This window comes from Oncorhynchus clarkii, chromosome 3, assembly GCF_045791955.1.
Source record: "Oncorhynchus clarkii lewisi isolate Uvic-CL-2024 chromosome 3, UVic_Ocla_1.0, whole genome shotgun sequence".
Taxonomy (NCBI): domain Eukaryota; kingdom Metazoa; phylum Chordata; class Actinopteri; order Salmoniformes; family Salmonidae; genus Oncorhynchus; species Oncorhynchus clarkii.
Window position 1 is genome coordinate 30,883,999 of NC_092149.1, and position 16,659 is coordinate 30,900,657.

Below are 16,659 nucleotides of genomic sequence, written 5' to 3' on the forward strand. Positions count from 1 at the left end.
CATTACAGTTTGTTTGGAGCAGGATTAAGACACTGAGGAGTCCTGCTGTTTGGGTAATTGTTTTTTTCTCTATTCATATGGCTTTATAGAAGCCTGTTAAAATGTGAGCTTTATCCCCCAAATAACAACCGTGCTGATTTTAGGATTTCGTTAAACCTTTATCATCCAGATGTCCCATTAAAAAGTATTGGTGTGTTCAGTTATTTTGCACTGGGTGCTCTTGAGTCAAAAGTGGTCCTAAAATTCAACAATATTTAACAGACATTCCCCCATTGGACTGAAAAGGGCACACCTCCTCACACTCATGAGCAAATAGATATTGTTTGTCCAAAACTAAGGATTTGTTAGAGAATTTGAAAATAAATGTACTAATATCATATCATGTGAAAATATGAACCATACAGCCAAAACTCAAGTCCATATATGACATAAACAATAACAGCAAATACACTTCTAAAGTGTTTGTATCGTTTATACAATGTTATGCAATAGCTCTGTGAAATGAAGAGATTACAGGCTCATCTAGGCTACTGCAGAAACCAGTGTAGCGACTTTGTCACCCTATAGCACCACTTCCCTGACAGTTCCTACGGGGTTTGTGAGTTGTTTGTGACCATCTTTGTGAAGATGTATGAATATACCGTAGCATATATGATATCATTCAAACTAAGTGTGCAGACTTTATTTCGCTATGTTTAGACATGTCAAGTGTGTCACTCCTAGCATGAGCCGCACAAAATCGATTATCAACAACAACAAAAAAACATAAAACACATCAAAGCGCTCCAGCGTTTTCAACGAACTCACTCACCTGTTGAACATATGGCGGGACATCCTCCACATTTTCAAATGATGATTCGTTCGGTGTGACAATGTAAAACATGGACCGAATTCCCTTGGTCAATGAGACGACATCCATGAATTGCGCCATTGTATGCACCTTCAATCCCTCTACCCAAGGTGATGCTAAACCGATCCTCTGGGGAATTTTAACTACCGGGTGATACTCGCACAGTCATCAAACGTCATTTGAACTGCGAGATAACTGTGTCGTTTTATTTCACTCTCCAGAGGCGGGATACAGTGGATCATAGGTCAGGTGCGGGGTTGGTTGTTTTGTCTCAGGACTGACAATGCCTTCAGCTGCCATTACATCTTACCATCGTATCAATTCCATAAATGAAAAGATAACAACAAATAAGTCTGGTGGTCTTTCATATATATTATGAACAAACCAGCTATGACATTGTCAGACCATTCTGTCTGTGTCTCTTACGTTCCATTGATTTGCAGGTCATGGATAATTGTTAGGTATCTAATAGCGAAGCCCTATTAGTTCACATTAAATGTAATTAGCCTATTAATTGATGTTAAAATATGTAAATATTTTTCTTGATGGAGAGGAGAGGCATTTTCGAAAAGGAGAATGTTGCATCACCTGACATAAAAAGAAGGCAGAGATCATTAAATTATGAACTGCGCATAAAGAAGATAATGGAGAGATGGGTGACATTTGGTGTACCAACTGGGAGCAGTTATCAGTTTTAGAAATCCTAATTGGGAAAAAATGATTGCATGGGTGATTGCGCATTTAATTTAAAGGTCCAATGCAGCCGTTTTTTTTAAATCAAAATATCAAATAATTTCTGGGTAACAATTAAGTAGCTTTTTAGTTTAAAAAAGTAGTATTTTGCTAGAACTGTCTGGGATTGGTCTGGTCTGTCTGAAAACTGTCTGGTCTGAGTGGGGAGGGGAAAACTGAAAAATAGCTGATATTGGGAAAGGTTTGGGATGCTCTTTGCTATTGGTCTATTAACCAACGTACCAACCTAAACTCCTGCCCATGTAAACCTGCTGATTAGAAAGTCTGTGTAGATTGTATTTTCAACCAGCTACTATCAGGAAATAACACTGATCAAATTTCTTCACACTTTTACAGTGTTACTTTCATCAGCTGTTGTACAATATGATACAAAACAAAGTTAAACAGAATTTTGACTGCACTGTGCCTTTAATAGGTACAGTATGATTATAATTTATTCACACTGTTTCATCATGTTTACCGCACAGTTAGCTTTTGGTAAAACTGCACTTTATTGCTATCTTGCACTAAAAAGTTCACAGTCTCCAAAATATTGTTCTAGCTCCAAATTAGAATGCACACTCACATTGTGCTGAAAAGGAGATCAAGTCTTGAAATTATTCTGTGATTTTGTAATAGAATATGATCCTTTCGCAGGTTCTCCTGTGGGGCTTTGGCAAACGTCCTAAGTCCCGACTCTGCCTTGAGGAAAAGGTGAATTAGGCATGCACCCCATCAACAGCTCTCTACACGTTGGCTAATGCTTAATTCATGTCATCTCAGTTCACAGCATAGTCCTACATTACCCTGGATTCCTGTGGATGGGAGGCATCATGAAGTTATTCAACCCAACGTGAATTCAATCTGAGAAGCATTTCAGTAGAACCTCTGTTCGTGCAATATTCAGTCAGTTTTGTTTACAAATACCAGTCAGGCAGAAGAAAATGATCACTAAGAAACATCAGAAATGTTTATTACTGTGTGAGTGGTATAGTGTGTATTAGAAATTGTTGCTAGAGCAAAGGTAAGAAAATGACAGATAATTAAGTTCAGAGTATACTGTATATTAGCTGAGCAAATTTGATTCTCCCGCACACTTGATAATAATTTGATTACATCGCAATTTTTATGACAAACAGTAGAAACCAATTGAGGCAAGTGTTCACCAGTGCAAATCAAAAGCATGAACTTGCCCCTTTTTCAATGTAAGACACACAACATGGAATGTTCATAACAATTCGGCCAATTCTGAATCTGTCCTAATATTCAAAGAATATGTTCTGCTTCCAAGAGCAGTGTTGACTGGAGGCACGTTCGTAACGTATGCTTAATGTGCATTGACCTTTTGCAATATCTCATATTCCTGCGTTGGGTTTGCAGTTCTTGAAACGTATTGGTGATCTTAGTTTGGTTTAACCAACGTCCTAACATGTATCTTCTTAGATCAAGTAACACACGTCATTTCTTTGTACATTTGTACACATTTATTTAGCATCGTTAAACTTTGCTAATGACGACCAGATAACATGTCCTTTTAAGGACGTTCCTGAGATGTGAGGCTGAACCCACTTTGCGTAGGAGTGGCCTGCTGCTGTGCATCATAAGTGAGCATGCTCAGAACTCTGGTCGCTTTCGTGACTGTCCTCATTGGCCAGGGAGTCTGTGGAGTGATGAAGAGCCGCTATGCTGGAGAATTCGGACGGCAGCAATGTCCCCTTTTTCACGTTCACCAGTTCCTTTTCCCTCGCTACAGCCCCCTGTTGACCTCCTTTTACTCGTTTCCACTTCATCCTCCTGTTCTGGAACCACACCTTTACCTGTGGAACAACCACAAAAGACAAGCTGAGTTATTCTAAAAAGAACAACAAAATGGCGGTAGGGTGGGAGTGGGGGCGGGGCGGGGTACATTTTGCATAGCTGGAGACTGTTACGAATACTGAATAGAGTCCTATTAAAAGACTATTAAAAGACGTGGATATTGATCAAATGGTAAGCCTGACACTTGATACAGGCGCTGCTGTAAACGTTTGGCAGCTATTTCTATACTCCAGCAGGGATTATGTGCTGATGTATTGTCACATTCCTTGGCATCAAGACGCTGCTTCCTCTTTTCCCTGACTCGACAACGCCTCCAGTATTTACGTCTCCCAAAATGATGATTAGGCTGTTGCTTAAAAGGGTTTACGTAGAGGATCGGGTCCGAGTAGACGTGAAAGTCAACACTGACTGGGTTCTAGATGAGTCTTTCTTTCTCTCCTTGCGTTTGGATTAGAAATCGGAAATCTGTATTTTTGGGCGCCGATTTGCCGATATTTAGTTTTTATATCATTTTTTTTCTTTTATACCTTTATTTAACTAGGCAAGTCAGTTAAGAACACATTCTTGTTTTCAATGACGGCCTAGGAACGGTGGGTTAACTGCCTCGTTCAGGGGCAGAACCACAGATTTTCACCTTGTCAGCTCGGGGGATCCAATCTTGCAACCTTACAGATAACTAGTCCAACGCAAAAACGACCTGGCTCTCTCTCGTTGCACTCCACAAGGAGACTGTCTGTTACGCGAATGCAGTAAGCCAAGGTAAGTTGCTAGCTAGCATTAAACTTATCTTATGAAAAACAATCAATCATAATCACTAGTTAACTACATATGGTTGATGATATTACTAGATATTATCTAGCGTGTCCTGCGTTGCATATAATCTGACTGAGCATACAAGTATCTAAGTATTTGACTGAGAGGTGGTAGCCAGAAGCAGGCACGTAAACATTAATTCAAACAGCACTTTCGGGCGTTTTTCCAGCAGCTCTTTGTTGTGCATCAAGCATTGCACTGTTTACGGCTTCAAGCCTATCAACTCCCGAGATGAGGCTGGTGTAACCGAAGTGAAATGGCTAGCTAGTTAGCGCGCGCTAATAGCGTTTCAAACGTCACTCGCTCTGAGCCTTCTAGTAGTTGTTCCCCTTGCTCTGCATGGGTAACGCTGCTTCGATGGTGGCTGTTGTCGTTGTGTTGCTGGTTCGAGCCCAAGGAGGAGCGAGGAGAGGGATGGAAGCTATACTGTTACACTGGCAATACTAAAGTACCTATAAGAACATCCAATAGACAAAGGTATATGAAATACAAATAGTATAGAGGGAAATAGTCCTATAATTCCTATAATAACTACAACCTAAAACTTCTTACCTGGGATTATTGAAGACTCATGTTAAAAGGAACCACCAGCTTTCATATGTTCTCATGTTCTGAGCAAGGAACTGAAACGTTAGCTTTCTTACATAGCACATATTGCACTTTTACTTTCTTCTCCAACACTTTGATTTTGCATTACTTAAACCAAATTGAACATGTTTCATTATTTACTTGAGGCTAAATTGATTCTATTGATGTATTATATTAAGTTAAAATAAGTGTTCATTCAGTATTGTAATTGTCATTATTACAAATACATAAAAAAAAAATTAATCGGACGATTAATCGGTATCGGCTTTTTTGGTCCTCCAATAATCGGTATCGGTATCGGCGTTGAAAAATCATAATCGGTCGACCTCTAGTTCGGATGGTTTATTTTGAGGGTGTCATGCTGTGGGGCCTAGCTGGGTCACATGGGCAGGAAGTCACTTGATTTTACACACAATGTTTGTCTTAAACCTTCAGCGATACATGCCATGCTGACGATCACATCAGTGGTGGTGATGGATATTTTTTCGGCCCATATGATTGCACGTCAGAAGGGCACGTGTGAGCTGTGGCACACCTGCACAAGCACGCCTTCAAAGCCTTTGCCACCTGAATACAGCCTATAGCTCAATGGGGATGCATGCATTTTGTTGGTATTTTGTTGCTATGTTACCTAATATACAGTACCAGTATATTATATCAAATCAAGTATATCTAAAGTTTGGACACACCTACTCATTCAAGGGTTTTTCTTTATTTTTACTATTTTCAGATTTGTAGAATGATACTGATGAGTTGGACTGCAGAGTGAAGGAAAAGTAGCCAACAAATGCTCAGCATATATGGGAACTGTTTGAAAATAATTCCAGGTGAAGCTGGTTGAGAGAATGCCAAGAGTGTGCAAAGCTGTCATCAAGGCAAAGGGTGGCTACTTTGACGAATCTAAAATCTAAAATATGTTTAGATTTGTCTAACACTTTTTGGGTTACTACATGATTGCACATGTGTAATTTCATAGTTTTGATATTTTCACTATTATTCTACAATGTAGAAAATAGTAAACATAAGGAAAAACCCTTGAATGAGTAGGTGTTTCCAAACTTTTGACTGGTACTGTACATGTTTGTGATATATCACCTATCAAGGTATTTTTAGTTCATTGACCAAAATTGAGTTTCATAGTTATAAAATCCCTATCAGGTTGACGGGTAGAGTTCCAACCCCGGTCACCCAGATTTCCTACTGTCATTACTGTAAGTGGATCATCCTTAAAATACATCTGCAAGCTTGCACTTTTCACTCCTGTTATTGATAGTGCAGTAAGGCAAGGCTGTACAGTACTATACAGTCCATATCATTTCACCTAATGCTATCATCAGTGGGCTAATGACTCAATTACTTATAATGTTATTATTATGACTGGTTTGTATGGGTTGTTTTGTTTTGTTACAAGATATGAGTTTCCATGTTACTGAAGGTAAGACACAGGCCTGTCCGAGTCATGTTATGCTTTAGGGGTCATGTTGACTCTCTGGTATAACAGGTTGGTTCATGTTCTCTAAGAGTTGGTTATGAATTTGAAATTGACATAAGAAAATTATTGGATGTTCTAAGCGCAATATAAGTGCTCCAAAACTGTACATAATTACTAGGCTATTATAGGGTAATTAAATAAATACTTCATGGAATAACCCAATGGTATTCACTGTGGTAAGGGTGATGTAATGTAACGTGTGGCCATTATTTAATGTTACATTCATGTTTAGATGGTAGGCATAATATTTTTAATCTTAGTTTATTTGTATATTTGGGCATTTGAAATGACTTTTAGAAGTGTTACATTGAAGCACTTTGTCGAAAATCGAAAACTTAAGGTTGAAGGTTTTGAGTCTCCGATGTTACGTAAAGAAACATATACTGTCAGGAATCAGTCTGTTCTATCCATTTAATCCCTACTGTATATAACAAACTACCTACAGCCAGATGTATGCCACATGTGACATATCGCTTCTCTCTGACACCCCAAATAGGTGTTACAGAACACTGTACGATGTTTCCTTCCCCGCAATTTGTCTTCCATTATTTATTTCACGTGACTGTGTTTACAGCGGCCCTTCTGCCTGCGCTCTGAGACTAATTTGTCCTAGCTGGGGGAAACAGGAAGTGACTTGCTAGACAGCACCTCCTGCATTTTGTGCCTGTCTCCATTACTTGACTGTAGGCTGACTGAAAGAATAGACCCAAATATCTGGAATATGATAGTCCCTCTTCACAGTCACAGCTGGAGCACAACAGCACGCAAACCAGAAGTTCTAAAGTTAGGAAAACACAGTATCTCCGAAAACCTTTGTATGGTCCGACTGAGGCAGACTTTTCCCACCACCCGGCATTAATGCGTTATGGGGTCAATATGTTTGAACCCAAAAGGATAAGTGGGAGAATGAGGTTAGAGTGGTGACATTACATACTTGTCTCTCTGTGAGATCGAGGTTGACTGCTATCTCGTAGCGCCTCAGTCTCGTCAGATAGTTGTGATGGGCGAACTCGGCCTCCAGGTCACGGATTTGCTCTTTGGTGAACGCCGTCCGCTCCTTCCTGGGTTTGCTGCTCACATCTGACTTGTAATTCCCGTCTTGGGACTCTGAAATCAAACACGGCACTCATTTTTTCTTTCCAGTCAGGGAGATTTATACTCAAAGAAAATAATGATAAAAAGAGTACTATATGGCAGGTGTGAGCCAGAGACACAAATACAGGCAGAGGAGGGAAGGAGTCAGGTATGGGAAACAATGGGAGCTGCCAATCACCTTTTATTGTTGCGGCATTGTTTATGCACACTGTAAGTGGCTGGGAGGACCCAGAAGCGTCTACACATGTGCCTGTTTCTGGCAGCTGTGCTCTCACACACACAGTGGGCTGGCTCCTACTCTTTACAATGTGGAGTTCATTTGTCTTACTGTTAATGGAATCGGCTGCTACCCTTGTAGTTTTAATATGGAACGAAACAGCGCTGCAGGATTTGAGAAACTATATTTCCTCAGTTTATTTACCTCAATTTTATAAGCGTATTTTTCCAATCTCTCATTTAGATTTGGTGTTGTTTAATTTTGAACAATGTTATCAAACTTTTTAACTTACTGAGAATGGCTAGACTATGAGATGGACTACAGGGAGAGTAGCACGCACGTATGTCAGTCTGGATTTGACCTATGATTATGATCTCATACACATAAGGACAAACTGTTACGATTCCCCAGATGAACATGAAGCAATGCAGGTCCCTTTTTTTGCAAAGATATGCAAGTCTACCACCTGTTGATTAACTGGAGTGATGGGAGGAAATAGTCCACAACCAATGTGGATTAAAAATCCAACCTCAGGAGAAGATATTGTTACATTTTTATTTTTCACTGTTTCTCAGAAGGAACATGTTTTGTTAATTTGGTTCCCAAACTTTCCTATTGTGACCAGACTTTGTGGTTAGGCCTTTTGGATATGCTTCAGTTGCACATTGCACTTCAAGGCAACAGCGATTGCATGCTAATTCATCTGCGGTTCTGTTCTGCAGTCGCGTTAATCCCAACAGGCGGTCTCAAATCCAAACTGTAAATAGGCTGGGAGTTTACAGGCCAGGACCAGACCAGGCACCCCACTTTGCCACGTCACTGGAGACACTCCGAGAAGTTCTTACTGAAAGAGTGTCTCTTTCAAAATATTTTCTCACAGAAAAAAGCTTCCTTTCTCTTACTCTTCTTTTCGTGTCATAGAAAATATAGAAGAATGGAAAATTATGCAACTTTTGTTTGCAAAAAGCCATTCATCATTGATATTGTGGGAAAAAGGAAAGGAAAATTCCAAGCACATTGTGATATGTCATAGTGCGCAACTGGCATCCATGACAGGAATACACTGCAAATATATAATATAGTTATTCCAACATAAAGTATAAGACTTTCCTTACAGTGTGGTAAAGTAGCTGAAATTCTGTGCATCATTGTATGGTGAATAGAAAATGTCTCAACATGTCTGTAATTTCACCAGGGTTGACCAACTGTCGGTGTGCCAGAGAGCAGGCCTCATTCAAACATACCTCTTAGATGTATTTACTCTCTGGTAAACACAGCCATTGTGTAAGAATAAAGAATAACATGGCCAGCTGCTGGAGACCAGCGCAAAGCCGATTTAAAAAGAGTCCCAAGGTTTTACGACACAGCCACTACACCACAGCAATTAGGTCCTTGCTGGAACTTTCATCTCTCCACACAAAAGGGAATAATGGGAGGAAAATACAGAGCCCAGACACTGGGTAGTTTTAGGGCTCCCAAATGGTCTGAAGCCAGATCAGGGAACCCTTTCAAAAATAATGTTGGTGTCCATGCCGACGTTTCTGACAGAGATTTCAAAATGAAATGGTTATACTTTTCACTCCTTTCGGTGTGACATTTTCAGTTCATTGGCCAATCATTTTGTAGATTTTGTTGAGGATTCTTATCTAGGGCAAACACAATTTCACTGTGACATAGAATATTGTAATGCTAGATCTACCAAAATTAACCTCAGCGTCAATAACGAAAATGGCAAAGCCATGCCCGAGCATCACTTGCTACGGCAGCACTCAAAAATACACTCCACAATAACAAAACAGGATTCAAGCAATTACTATTACTTCATGTTTAAAATCTATTAGCACTTTCCAAATATGTTTTGGTTACACTTTACTTAAAGCCTACATGTATACTGCATTATAATTCACCTATAATACACAGAAGGAGACTTGACATGAGCATGTATGATGACCCTCTACCAATGTCGTATAATTATATAATGATCCTGACAACAAAAAAACTGCCATTTTTCAGTCAGTAAAAACGTTGAGTCATAGTGATATGGAACATTATAAGCCTTATTGTTAGACATTATGTCGATGTGCATAACATAATGTATAAAGCACTATACCTGCGGGCTAAAGTGTTCCCAAACTTTAAAATCTGCCAGGTTAACCCCTAACTCCCTCAGAGCTCCAGAATACTCCAAGAGGCCAGCCCAGGTTACACCAAACAGCACGGCCATATTCCCTCCAGGTGGGACCCTTAAAATTAGCAGGTTTCACGGAAACCAGACACCCAAATATCAGCCAGACCACTCATCACGTGACAGTGTATACCCTGCAGTCCACCTTTAGGGAAAAAAATCACACTAAATGATTTGTATTTCTTGACCAGGAGAATGTTTTGCATGGAAATCTGGTTTCAAGTGTTTTATTATTGTTTTTGTATCTAATGTAAAGTTTCACAGGCTGATTTTACTCAGGTTTCAATCCAGATGGTGAAACCCAATCAGGGCTATCTCATCGAATTGGCAACACGATGCTATTTGGACAGCTGATTGGATAAGCTAACTACGCTCAATAATCAGCATGATTGGTGTTAGCGTGAAGAGAATGTAAGGCCCACGTAATGAGGCTGCAATAACCATTGGAACTAGGGAATTGAAATGGAGCTTGGGGGCCAAGTGTTAGTTTCCAAATGATTTGACCAAGGAGAACAGGAAATAGAGGATGGAGTTCTAAATGTGTGAATATATGAGAGGTCAGTATGGTCAAAACAAGAGCAGTATTATAAATAGTAGTGACTGCCTTCGAAGTTGCGCTCTCTTAGTTTAGTAACTTTCTGTCGTTTCTCTGGCAATTTCAGCGTGGTGCTGCTACTTGTACAACGATTTGCATAGTCAGGTGTGTTAATCATTTCTATGCATCTTTTTGATATTCCTCTACATCCAAATACCATGAGTCCTTATTTTGGTAACTACTTTTTTTTAAATAGGATTGTTATAAGCTTCTGAAAAATTATAAAGAAACCTATTTTATATGCCGTCTGTCTCTATGCTGTCCATTCATTTCAAACAGAAAGAATACACATTTAATTGCACACTTAAGTAGTTTAAGTCCCTGTGATTTTGTGAAAATGTTTCATCGTCTGTTTGAATGAGTCATGTGTCAGAAGGGATCCATGACTAAAGTGGCAAACAGTATCCTGTGTGAGTCAAGCGAAACAGGGCACTGACCACACAGGGAAATATCAATCAAGTATTCAAGTGGTGTGTACAGAACCACAGCCAGGTGACCCACACTGAGGGTGTTGAAACAGACAGAGGTCCGTCCAGGCCCAGTGCTGCAGGATGACATTCCAGTGACCCGGTATAACGTTTCCATGGGAAACCGATCCGTCCCTACTAATACGTTGACAACAAAATCTTCCCTTCAAAAAAACACTTTAACACTTACAAAGTGCCTAATATCGATTAGAAAGGTTGAATAGTAAAAAGTTGATATATTAAAGAGATATTGGTATATTCAGAGTTATAAAGGCACTGCTACGTAGGCTATGTAATAATGTAGAAATGTATGTTCCAGTTAACTTAATGTAATAAATTACCATATTTGTATTGTTTATATTTTGTCGATATTTCTACACTTGCTGTGTACAAAGTCCATGGTCCTTTTCACAAACGTAGGAAATCTCAATGATTATGAAAGTCACGCCTGTACAGTATCTACTTGAGGTAAGTAACTCATTATTCCAAACCTTATTAATGCAATTAGACCATCATTTCACGTGTGTTGTTGTAATGCTGGAAAAACTTATTTTTCTAACGTTGTATATTAATAACGGCTCAATATTGACTGACAAAGTGATCTTTATTTGAGATGTTTAGGAGCGAAGCACCAAATACTTAGCAGTAAAAATGTGTAAGGTTGGTTGTATAGTTCATACATTTTTTAGGACCATTGAACAAACTGGTAGGAAATAGAGAGTATGTTTTTCTGGACGTTTGAAAGTTATGTTTTAATGTTTTATTTTTTTTATTTAAAGACTATTAACATTGCAACAAATATATTAAACTGTATATCAAATGGTATACATAATGCCACTGTAACTCAAATCGTTCAATTGAATATATTTATTGATTCAACTTCCCAGTCTCTTTTAGTCAGTGCAATTTATAAAAATGACTGCATCAACAATAATCCTGGAACTAAGCGCACTCCACAGTAAGAAAAGCCTAAATCTTCTCGGGTGTTTATTGTCATTCGAAGCACTGGTGTAGTCTTTTACAATCCATGACATTAATATTTTACAGTGAGCCTCATTTTCTGCCCCCTAAAAATGTGTCGAAATGAAACCGATGGGATTTAGCCTTTGCTCTCCCCTTTAGTCAACATACTGTAATTGCCCCTGTTCATGTCAGCCAACATCTACAAACCTCTCTTCAGACAATATAATACCACATTTTCTGTCAGTGAAACATACACTTCCCTCAATCCATCTCCACGGAAAGCCTTAGAAGTCTGAGTGATTATGGCGTTCTTGAAACCACACCATTAAGGTACAGTTAAGTTATACCCATCTTGAATAAATACTCTGCAAGTGTATTATATCATGTTTAGTATTTCAAATGTATGACAACTTATGAATAAGATAAAGATATGTAGCTTTAGTTTCCCATTTAAGTTGTGCAACATTATACTCAACCCATTTTTACATGCGGCTCACAAAATAAGGAAGAAAAAAGACAAATAAAAATAAATGTCAACCCAAAAGTTGATCTTTCCTCTGGTCTTACCTGAGCTGTCACTTTTCCTCTTGCCATTTCTCTTCTCTGCCTCAGCAGGTGACAGTGTCTGTCTTCCAAAGTCTGCAGGCACACAATTGGCCCCCGTAGGGGTGCTGCTGCCCAGGTTGGGGGTGCTGGAACAGAGACTGTTCCTGCCAGGGGTGCCTAGGTCTGGGGGTGCGAGGGCACTGTCCTGGGCCGAGTGAGAGTGGGGGTGGGGGTGGCAGAGGTTGTGGCGGGAGCTCGCATTGCCAGGAGAGGGCATCTGTGGAATGTGCCAGCCAGCCTGGTGCTGAGGCGGGTGATGCTGCTGTTGCTGTGCCAGGTGATGCCCACGGTGATGGTGGTGATGCCCGCCGAACAGGCCCTCGTCACCGGGATAGCCGGAGATGATGCAGGCCGAAGGAGAGGAGGTGGCGGTGGAAGAGGCCAGGTCAGGGTAGGAGACGTGGTCCGTGCGACCGTGGAGAGTCAGCGGAGACTGGGTGAAGGCAGGGTGCAGGGCCTGCACAGTGGCATGGGGGCTGCGGAGGCAGCCAAAGAGTGTGTGATCCATCGCATGCAAACACACAGCCCTCCAGAAAGATAAGGAGGGGGACAAAAAATGAAATGTAACAAAAAAGTAAGCCAACTAAGTTAAATATATATATATATATATAAAAAAAAGGGTCAAACAAAACACAGAAGATCCAAAATCCACAACTTGTGCTCTTTCCTTAGCTCACCCCAAATTCGTCTCCTTGATAAGAGTTCGATAAAAAAGTTGTGTGTATGTCCGTGTGTGTGTTGAAAGGGGGCTCCAGTAATAATCCTGGGCATGCGGACAGTTGCCAGGCTGCGCAGGATAAACAGTGAACCCTAGATAAGCTGCCGGAGAGATTCTCAGATGACAGGAGAGAGAGGAGACTGGAGACCTGTGGAGTGGAGGGAAAGGTGGTTCCAAAGAACTGCAGTAAGAGGGGAGCCGGCAGAGGGAACGTTATAAATAGGCTGTAACGTGAGAGGGAGGCTGGGTCACAGACTGCGTACTACTGACCACATGCATATGATCGCCCTCCAAAAAGCATGGCACAATAAATCAGCTCTATTAAAATGGCTGGTGTCTCAGGAAAGAAGGCCATTTATTTTTTCGACTTTTGCTGCCTGTCTCCTGGTGGCCCCTTTTCTTCTTAGAAAAATAATCCATAATGTTTAAGATGATGATGGTGTTATGTGATAGGGTTGTACCATTTCATACTCCCCATAAGAGATGGGTGTCCAGGGATAGCTCGATATGTATTGTCTTACCTTTGTTGATATCGTTGTGAGGTTAGTTATGTTAAAGCACGTGTTGCTTTGTTTCCTTTGCGTAGCCATCTCATACTAGTATACCTCTGTATGCGTAGTTGGTATACACCAAAAAACGTTTTACCACATAATATATATATATATATACAGTACCGGTCAATAGTTTGGACACACCTACTCATCCAAGGGTTTTTCTTTATTTTTTACTATTTTCTACATTGTAGAATAATAGTGAAGACATCAAAACTATGAAATATCACATATGGAATCATGTAGTTACCAAAAAAGTGTTAAACAAATCCAAATATATTTTATATTTGAGAGAAAAAAAACTATGAAATAACACATATGGAATCAAGTATTAACCAAAAAACTGTTAAAAAAATCTAAATATATTTGAGATTTTAGAAAAAAAAACGATGAAATAATACATGGAATCAAGTTGTAAGCAAAAAACTGCTAAACAAATCAAAATATACTTTATATTTGAGGTTCTTCAAAGTAGCCAACCTTTGCCTTGATGACAGCTTTGCACACTCTTGGCATTTTCTCAACCAGCTTCATGAGGAAGTCACCTGGAATGCATTTCAATTAACAGGTGTGCCTTGTAGAAAGTACATTTTGGAGCCAATCAGTTGTGTTGGGACAAGGTAGGGGTGGTATACAGAATATAGCCCTATTTGGTAAAAGAACAGCTCAAATAAGCAAAGAGAAACGACAGTCCATCATTACTTTAAGACATGAAGGTCAGTCAATCTAGAACATTTCAAGAACTTTGAAAGTTTTTTCAAGTGCAGTCTCAAAAACCATCAAGGGCTATGATGAAACTGGCTCTCATGAGGACTGCCACAGGAAAGGAAGACCCAGAGTTACCTCTGAGGCAAAGGATAAGTTCATTAGAGTTACCAGCCTCAGAAATTGCAGTCCAAATAAATGCTTCACAGAGTTCAAGTAACAGACACATCTCAACATCAACTGTTCAGAGGAGAATGCGTGATTCAGGCCTTCATGGTCGAATTGCTCCAAAGAAACCACTACGAAAGGACACCAATAATAAGAAGAGACTTGCTTGGGTGAAGAAACACGAGCAATGGACATTAAACCGGTGGAAATCTGTCCTTTGGTCTGATGAGTAGTTGAACGGATGATCTCCGCATGTGTGTTTCTCACTGTGAAGCAAGGAGGAGGAGGTGTGGGGGTGCTTTTCTGGTGACACTGTCAGTGATTTACTTAGAATTCAAGGCACACTTAACCAGCATGGCTACCACAGCATTCTGCAACAATACGCTATCCCATCTGGTTTGCACTTAGTGGGAGTCTCATTTGTTTTTCAACAGGACAATGACCCAAAACACACCTCCATGCTGTGTACGAGCTATTTGACCAAGAAGGAGAGTGATGGAGTACTGCATCAGATGACCTGGCCTCCACAATCACCTGACTTCAACCCAATTGAGATGGTTTGGGATGAGTTGGACCGCAGAGTAAAAGCAGCCAACAAGTGCTCAGCATATGTGCGAACTCTTTCAAGACTGTTGGAAAACTATTCCAGGTAACTATCTCATGAAGCTGGTTGAGAGAATGCAAAGCTGTCATCAAGGCAAAGGGTGGCTACTTGGAAGAATCTCAAATATAAAATATATTTTGATTTGTTTAACACTTTTTGGTGTTATGTGTTATTTCCTAGTTTTGATGTATTCACTATTGCTCTACAATGTTGAAAATAGTAATTAAATAAAAAAAACCTTGAATGAGTAGGTGTGTCCAAACTTTGGACTGGTACTGTATGTATATATATATATATAAACATTAGCTTTTAAATAATAGCTAAATATAAAGATCCTATATTATCTTTACAGAGGCGATGATGATACTACTATATACTATAGAGTATAATATGACCAGTAGGAGTTTATAAAGCATGAAAATACCTAGAGGAGAAGGTATTTCTCTTATCTTATGTCCTATTTCAGTGAGACAGAAGTATTAAAAGTATTACGTTTGTCATAATCAGATATATACATAACTTTTTTTTAGCTCTATAATAGTTTGTTGTATCTAACATATATATAACAGATTAAATTGCATAGGATGAAAGCTGAATCCAATCATTGATTATTTAAATTTAGTAGCAGGAAGGGGTGATAAAACACAAATAAGCCTACAATCAGATTTAAGTCTAATTTTGATAATGTCAACAAATTGCTGTACAACGTTTGAATTTTTGTGTGCAATTTTTTTTTACAAATAATGATTTGCCTACACACAAAAAATGATACCATTATATTCCAAATTTGATCAATAAATTCAAATATCACCGCAAGAATCAGAAATTATAAGTGGCTCATGAATTTACAAATGACAAATTAACAGACCAAATGGCATTAGACTATTAAATTACCAAAATAAAACAATCCAACCTTTTTCGATCAATCAAGATATTCCAATAGCTGCATGTGTTCACCTGATGTACGGCTAATGCTTATTGCTTAGGCATCATGGTCAGTACCACACACACCAGAGCTTCAGAGACTACGCTACTGCAGCCGGCTGTGCCACATGTATGCAGGCCTGCCTGAGCAAGGAAATTAATTACACTTTGAGAGAAAATGACTTTAGCAGATAGAGAGGGGGCAGGCTGTAACTTGGGCGCTATCGCTCTCCCCATTCCTACCGTGCCTTTCGAAGGGAGCAGCACCGTGTCTACAAACTCCTTAGGTGAGCTTGAACCTTCTACTGTTCACCTTTCAAATGAAGGCTAATTGCAGTGTATGAAAGCTAGATGTTTATTCAGCTCTCCTTCGGGTGTTAATACACGTGGTTTCACTCTCTGGACATTCTGTTCACAGCATTAGTACCCTGTGGCGAGAGTGTCTCAGTGAATTCTACTCTTGTTGCCCCTCGTGTGGTGTGTTGCTCGAGCCGCCGTGATATGAGTCAAAACCCCCCCACAGGTGGGGATGGTGGTGGGGTGATGGGTAATCCACAGATTTTCTGCT

At 39.7% G+C, this 16,659-nt stretch overlaps 2 protein-coding genes across 2 annotated transcripts in view; both read right to left on the reverse strand.

Moving 5' to 3' along the window:
• LOC139393006 (alkylglycerol monooxygenase-like) overlaps positions 1 to 2,389 on the reverse strand; it is a 42,288-nt gene extending 39,899 nt beyond the window's left edge. Inside the window, exon 1 of the mRNA XM_071141323.1 lies at positions 812 to 2,389. Within this exon, the coding sequence (XP_070997424.1) occupies positions 812 to 931 (120 nt within the window). The 5' untranslated portion in view covers positions 932 to 2,389. The remainder of the gene's footprint in view (positions 1 to 811) is intronic.
• Positions 2,390 to 2,430: 41 nt separating this feature from the next.
• Positions 2,431 to 13,294, reverse strand: LOC139405898 (homeobox protein MOX-2-like). The gene is made up of 4 exons (XM_071148343.1): positions 13,099 to 13,294; positions 12,383 to 12,948; positions 7,228 to 7,400; positions 2,431 to 3,399 (listed from the first exon to the last, which is right to left on the reverse strand). Exons 2-4 carry the CDS (start codon positions 12,927 to 12,929, stop codon positions 3,181 to 3,183), a joined length of 939 nt encoding a protein of 312 aa, XP_071004444.1. The 5' UTR covers positions 12,930 to 12,948; positions 13,099 to 13,294; the 3' UTR covers positions 2,431 to 3,180.
• Between the last annotated feature and the right edge of the window lie 3,365 nt (positions 13,295 to 16,659).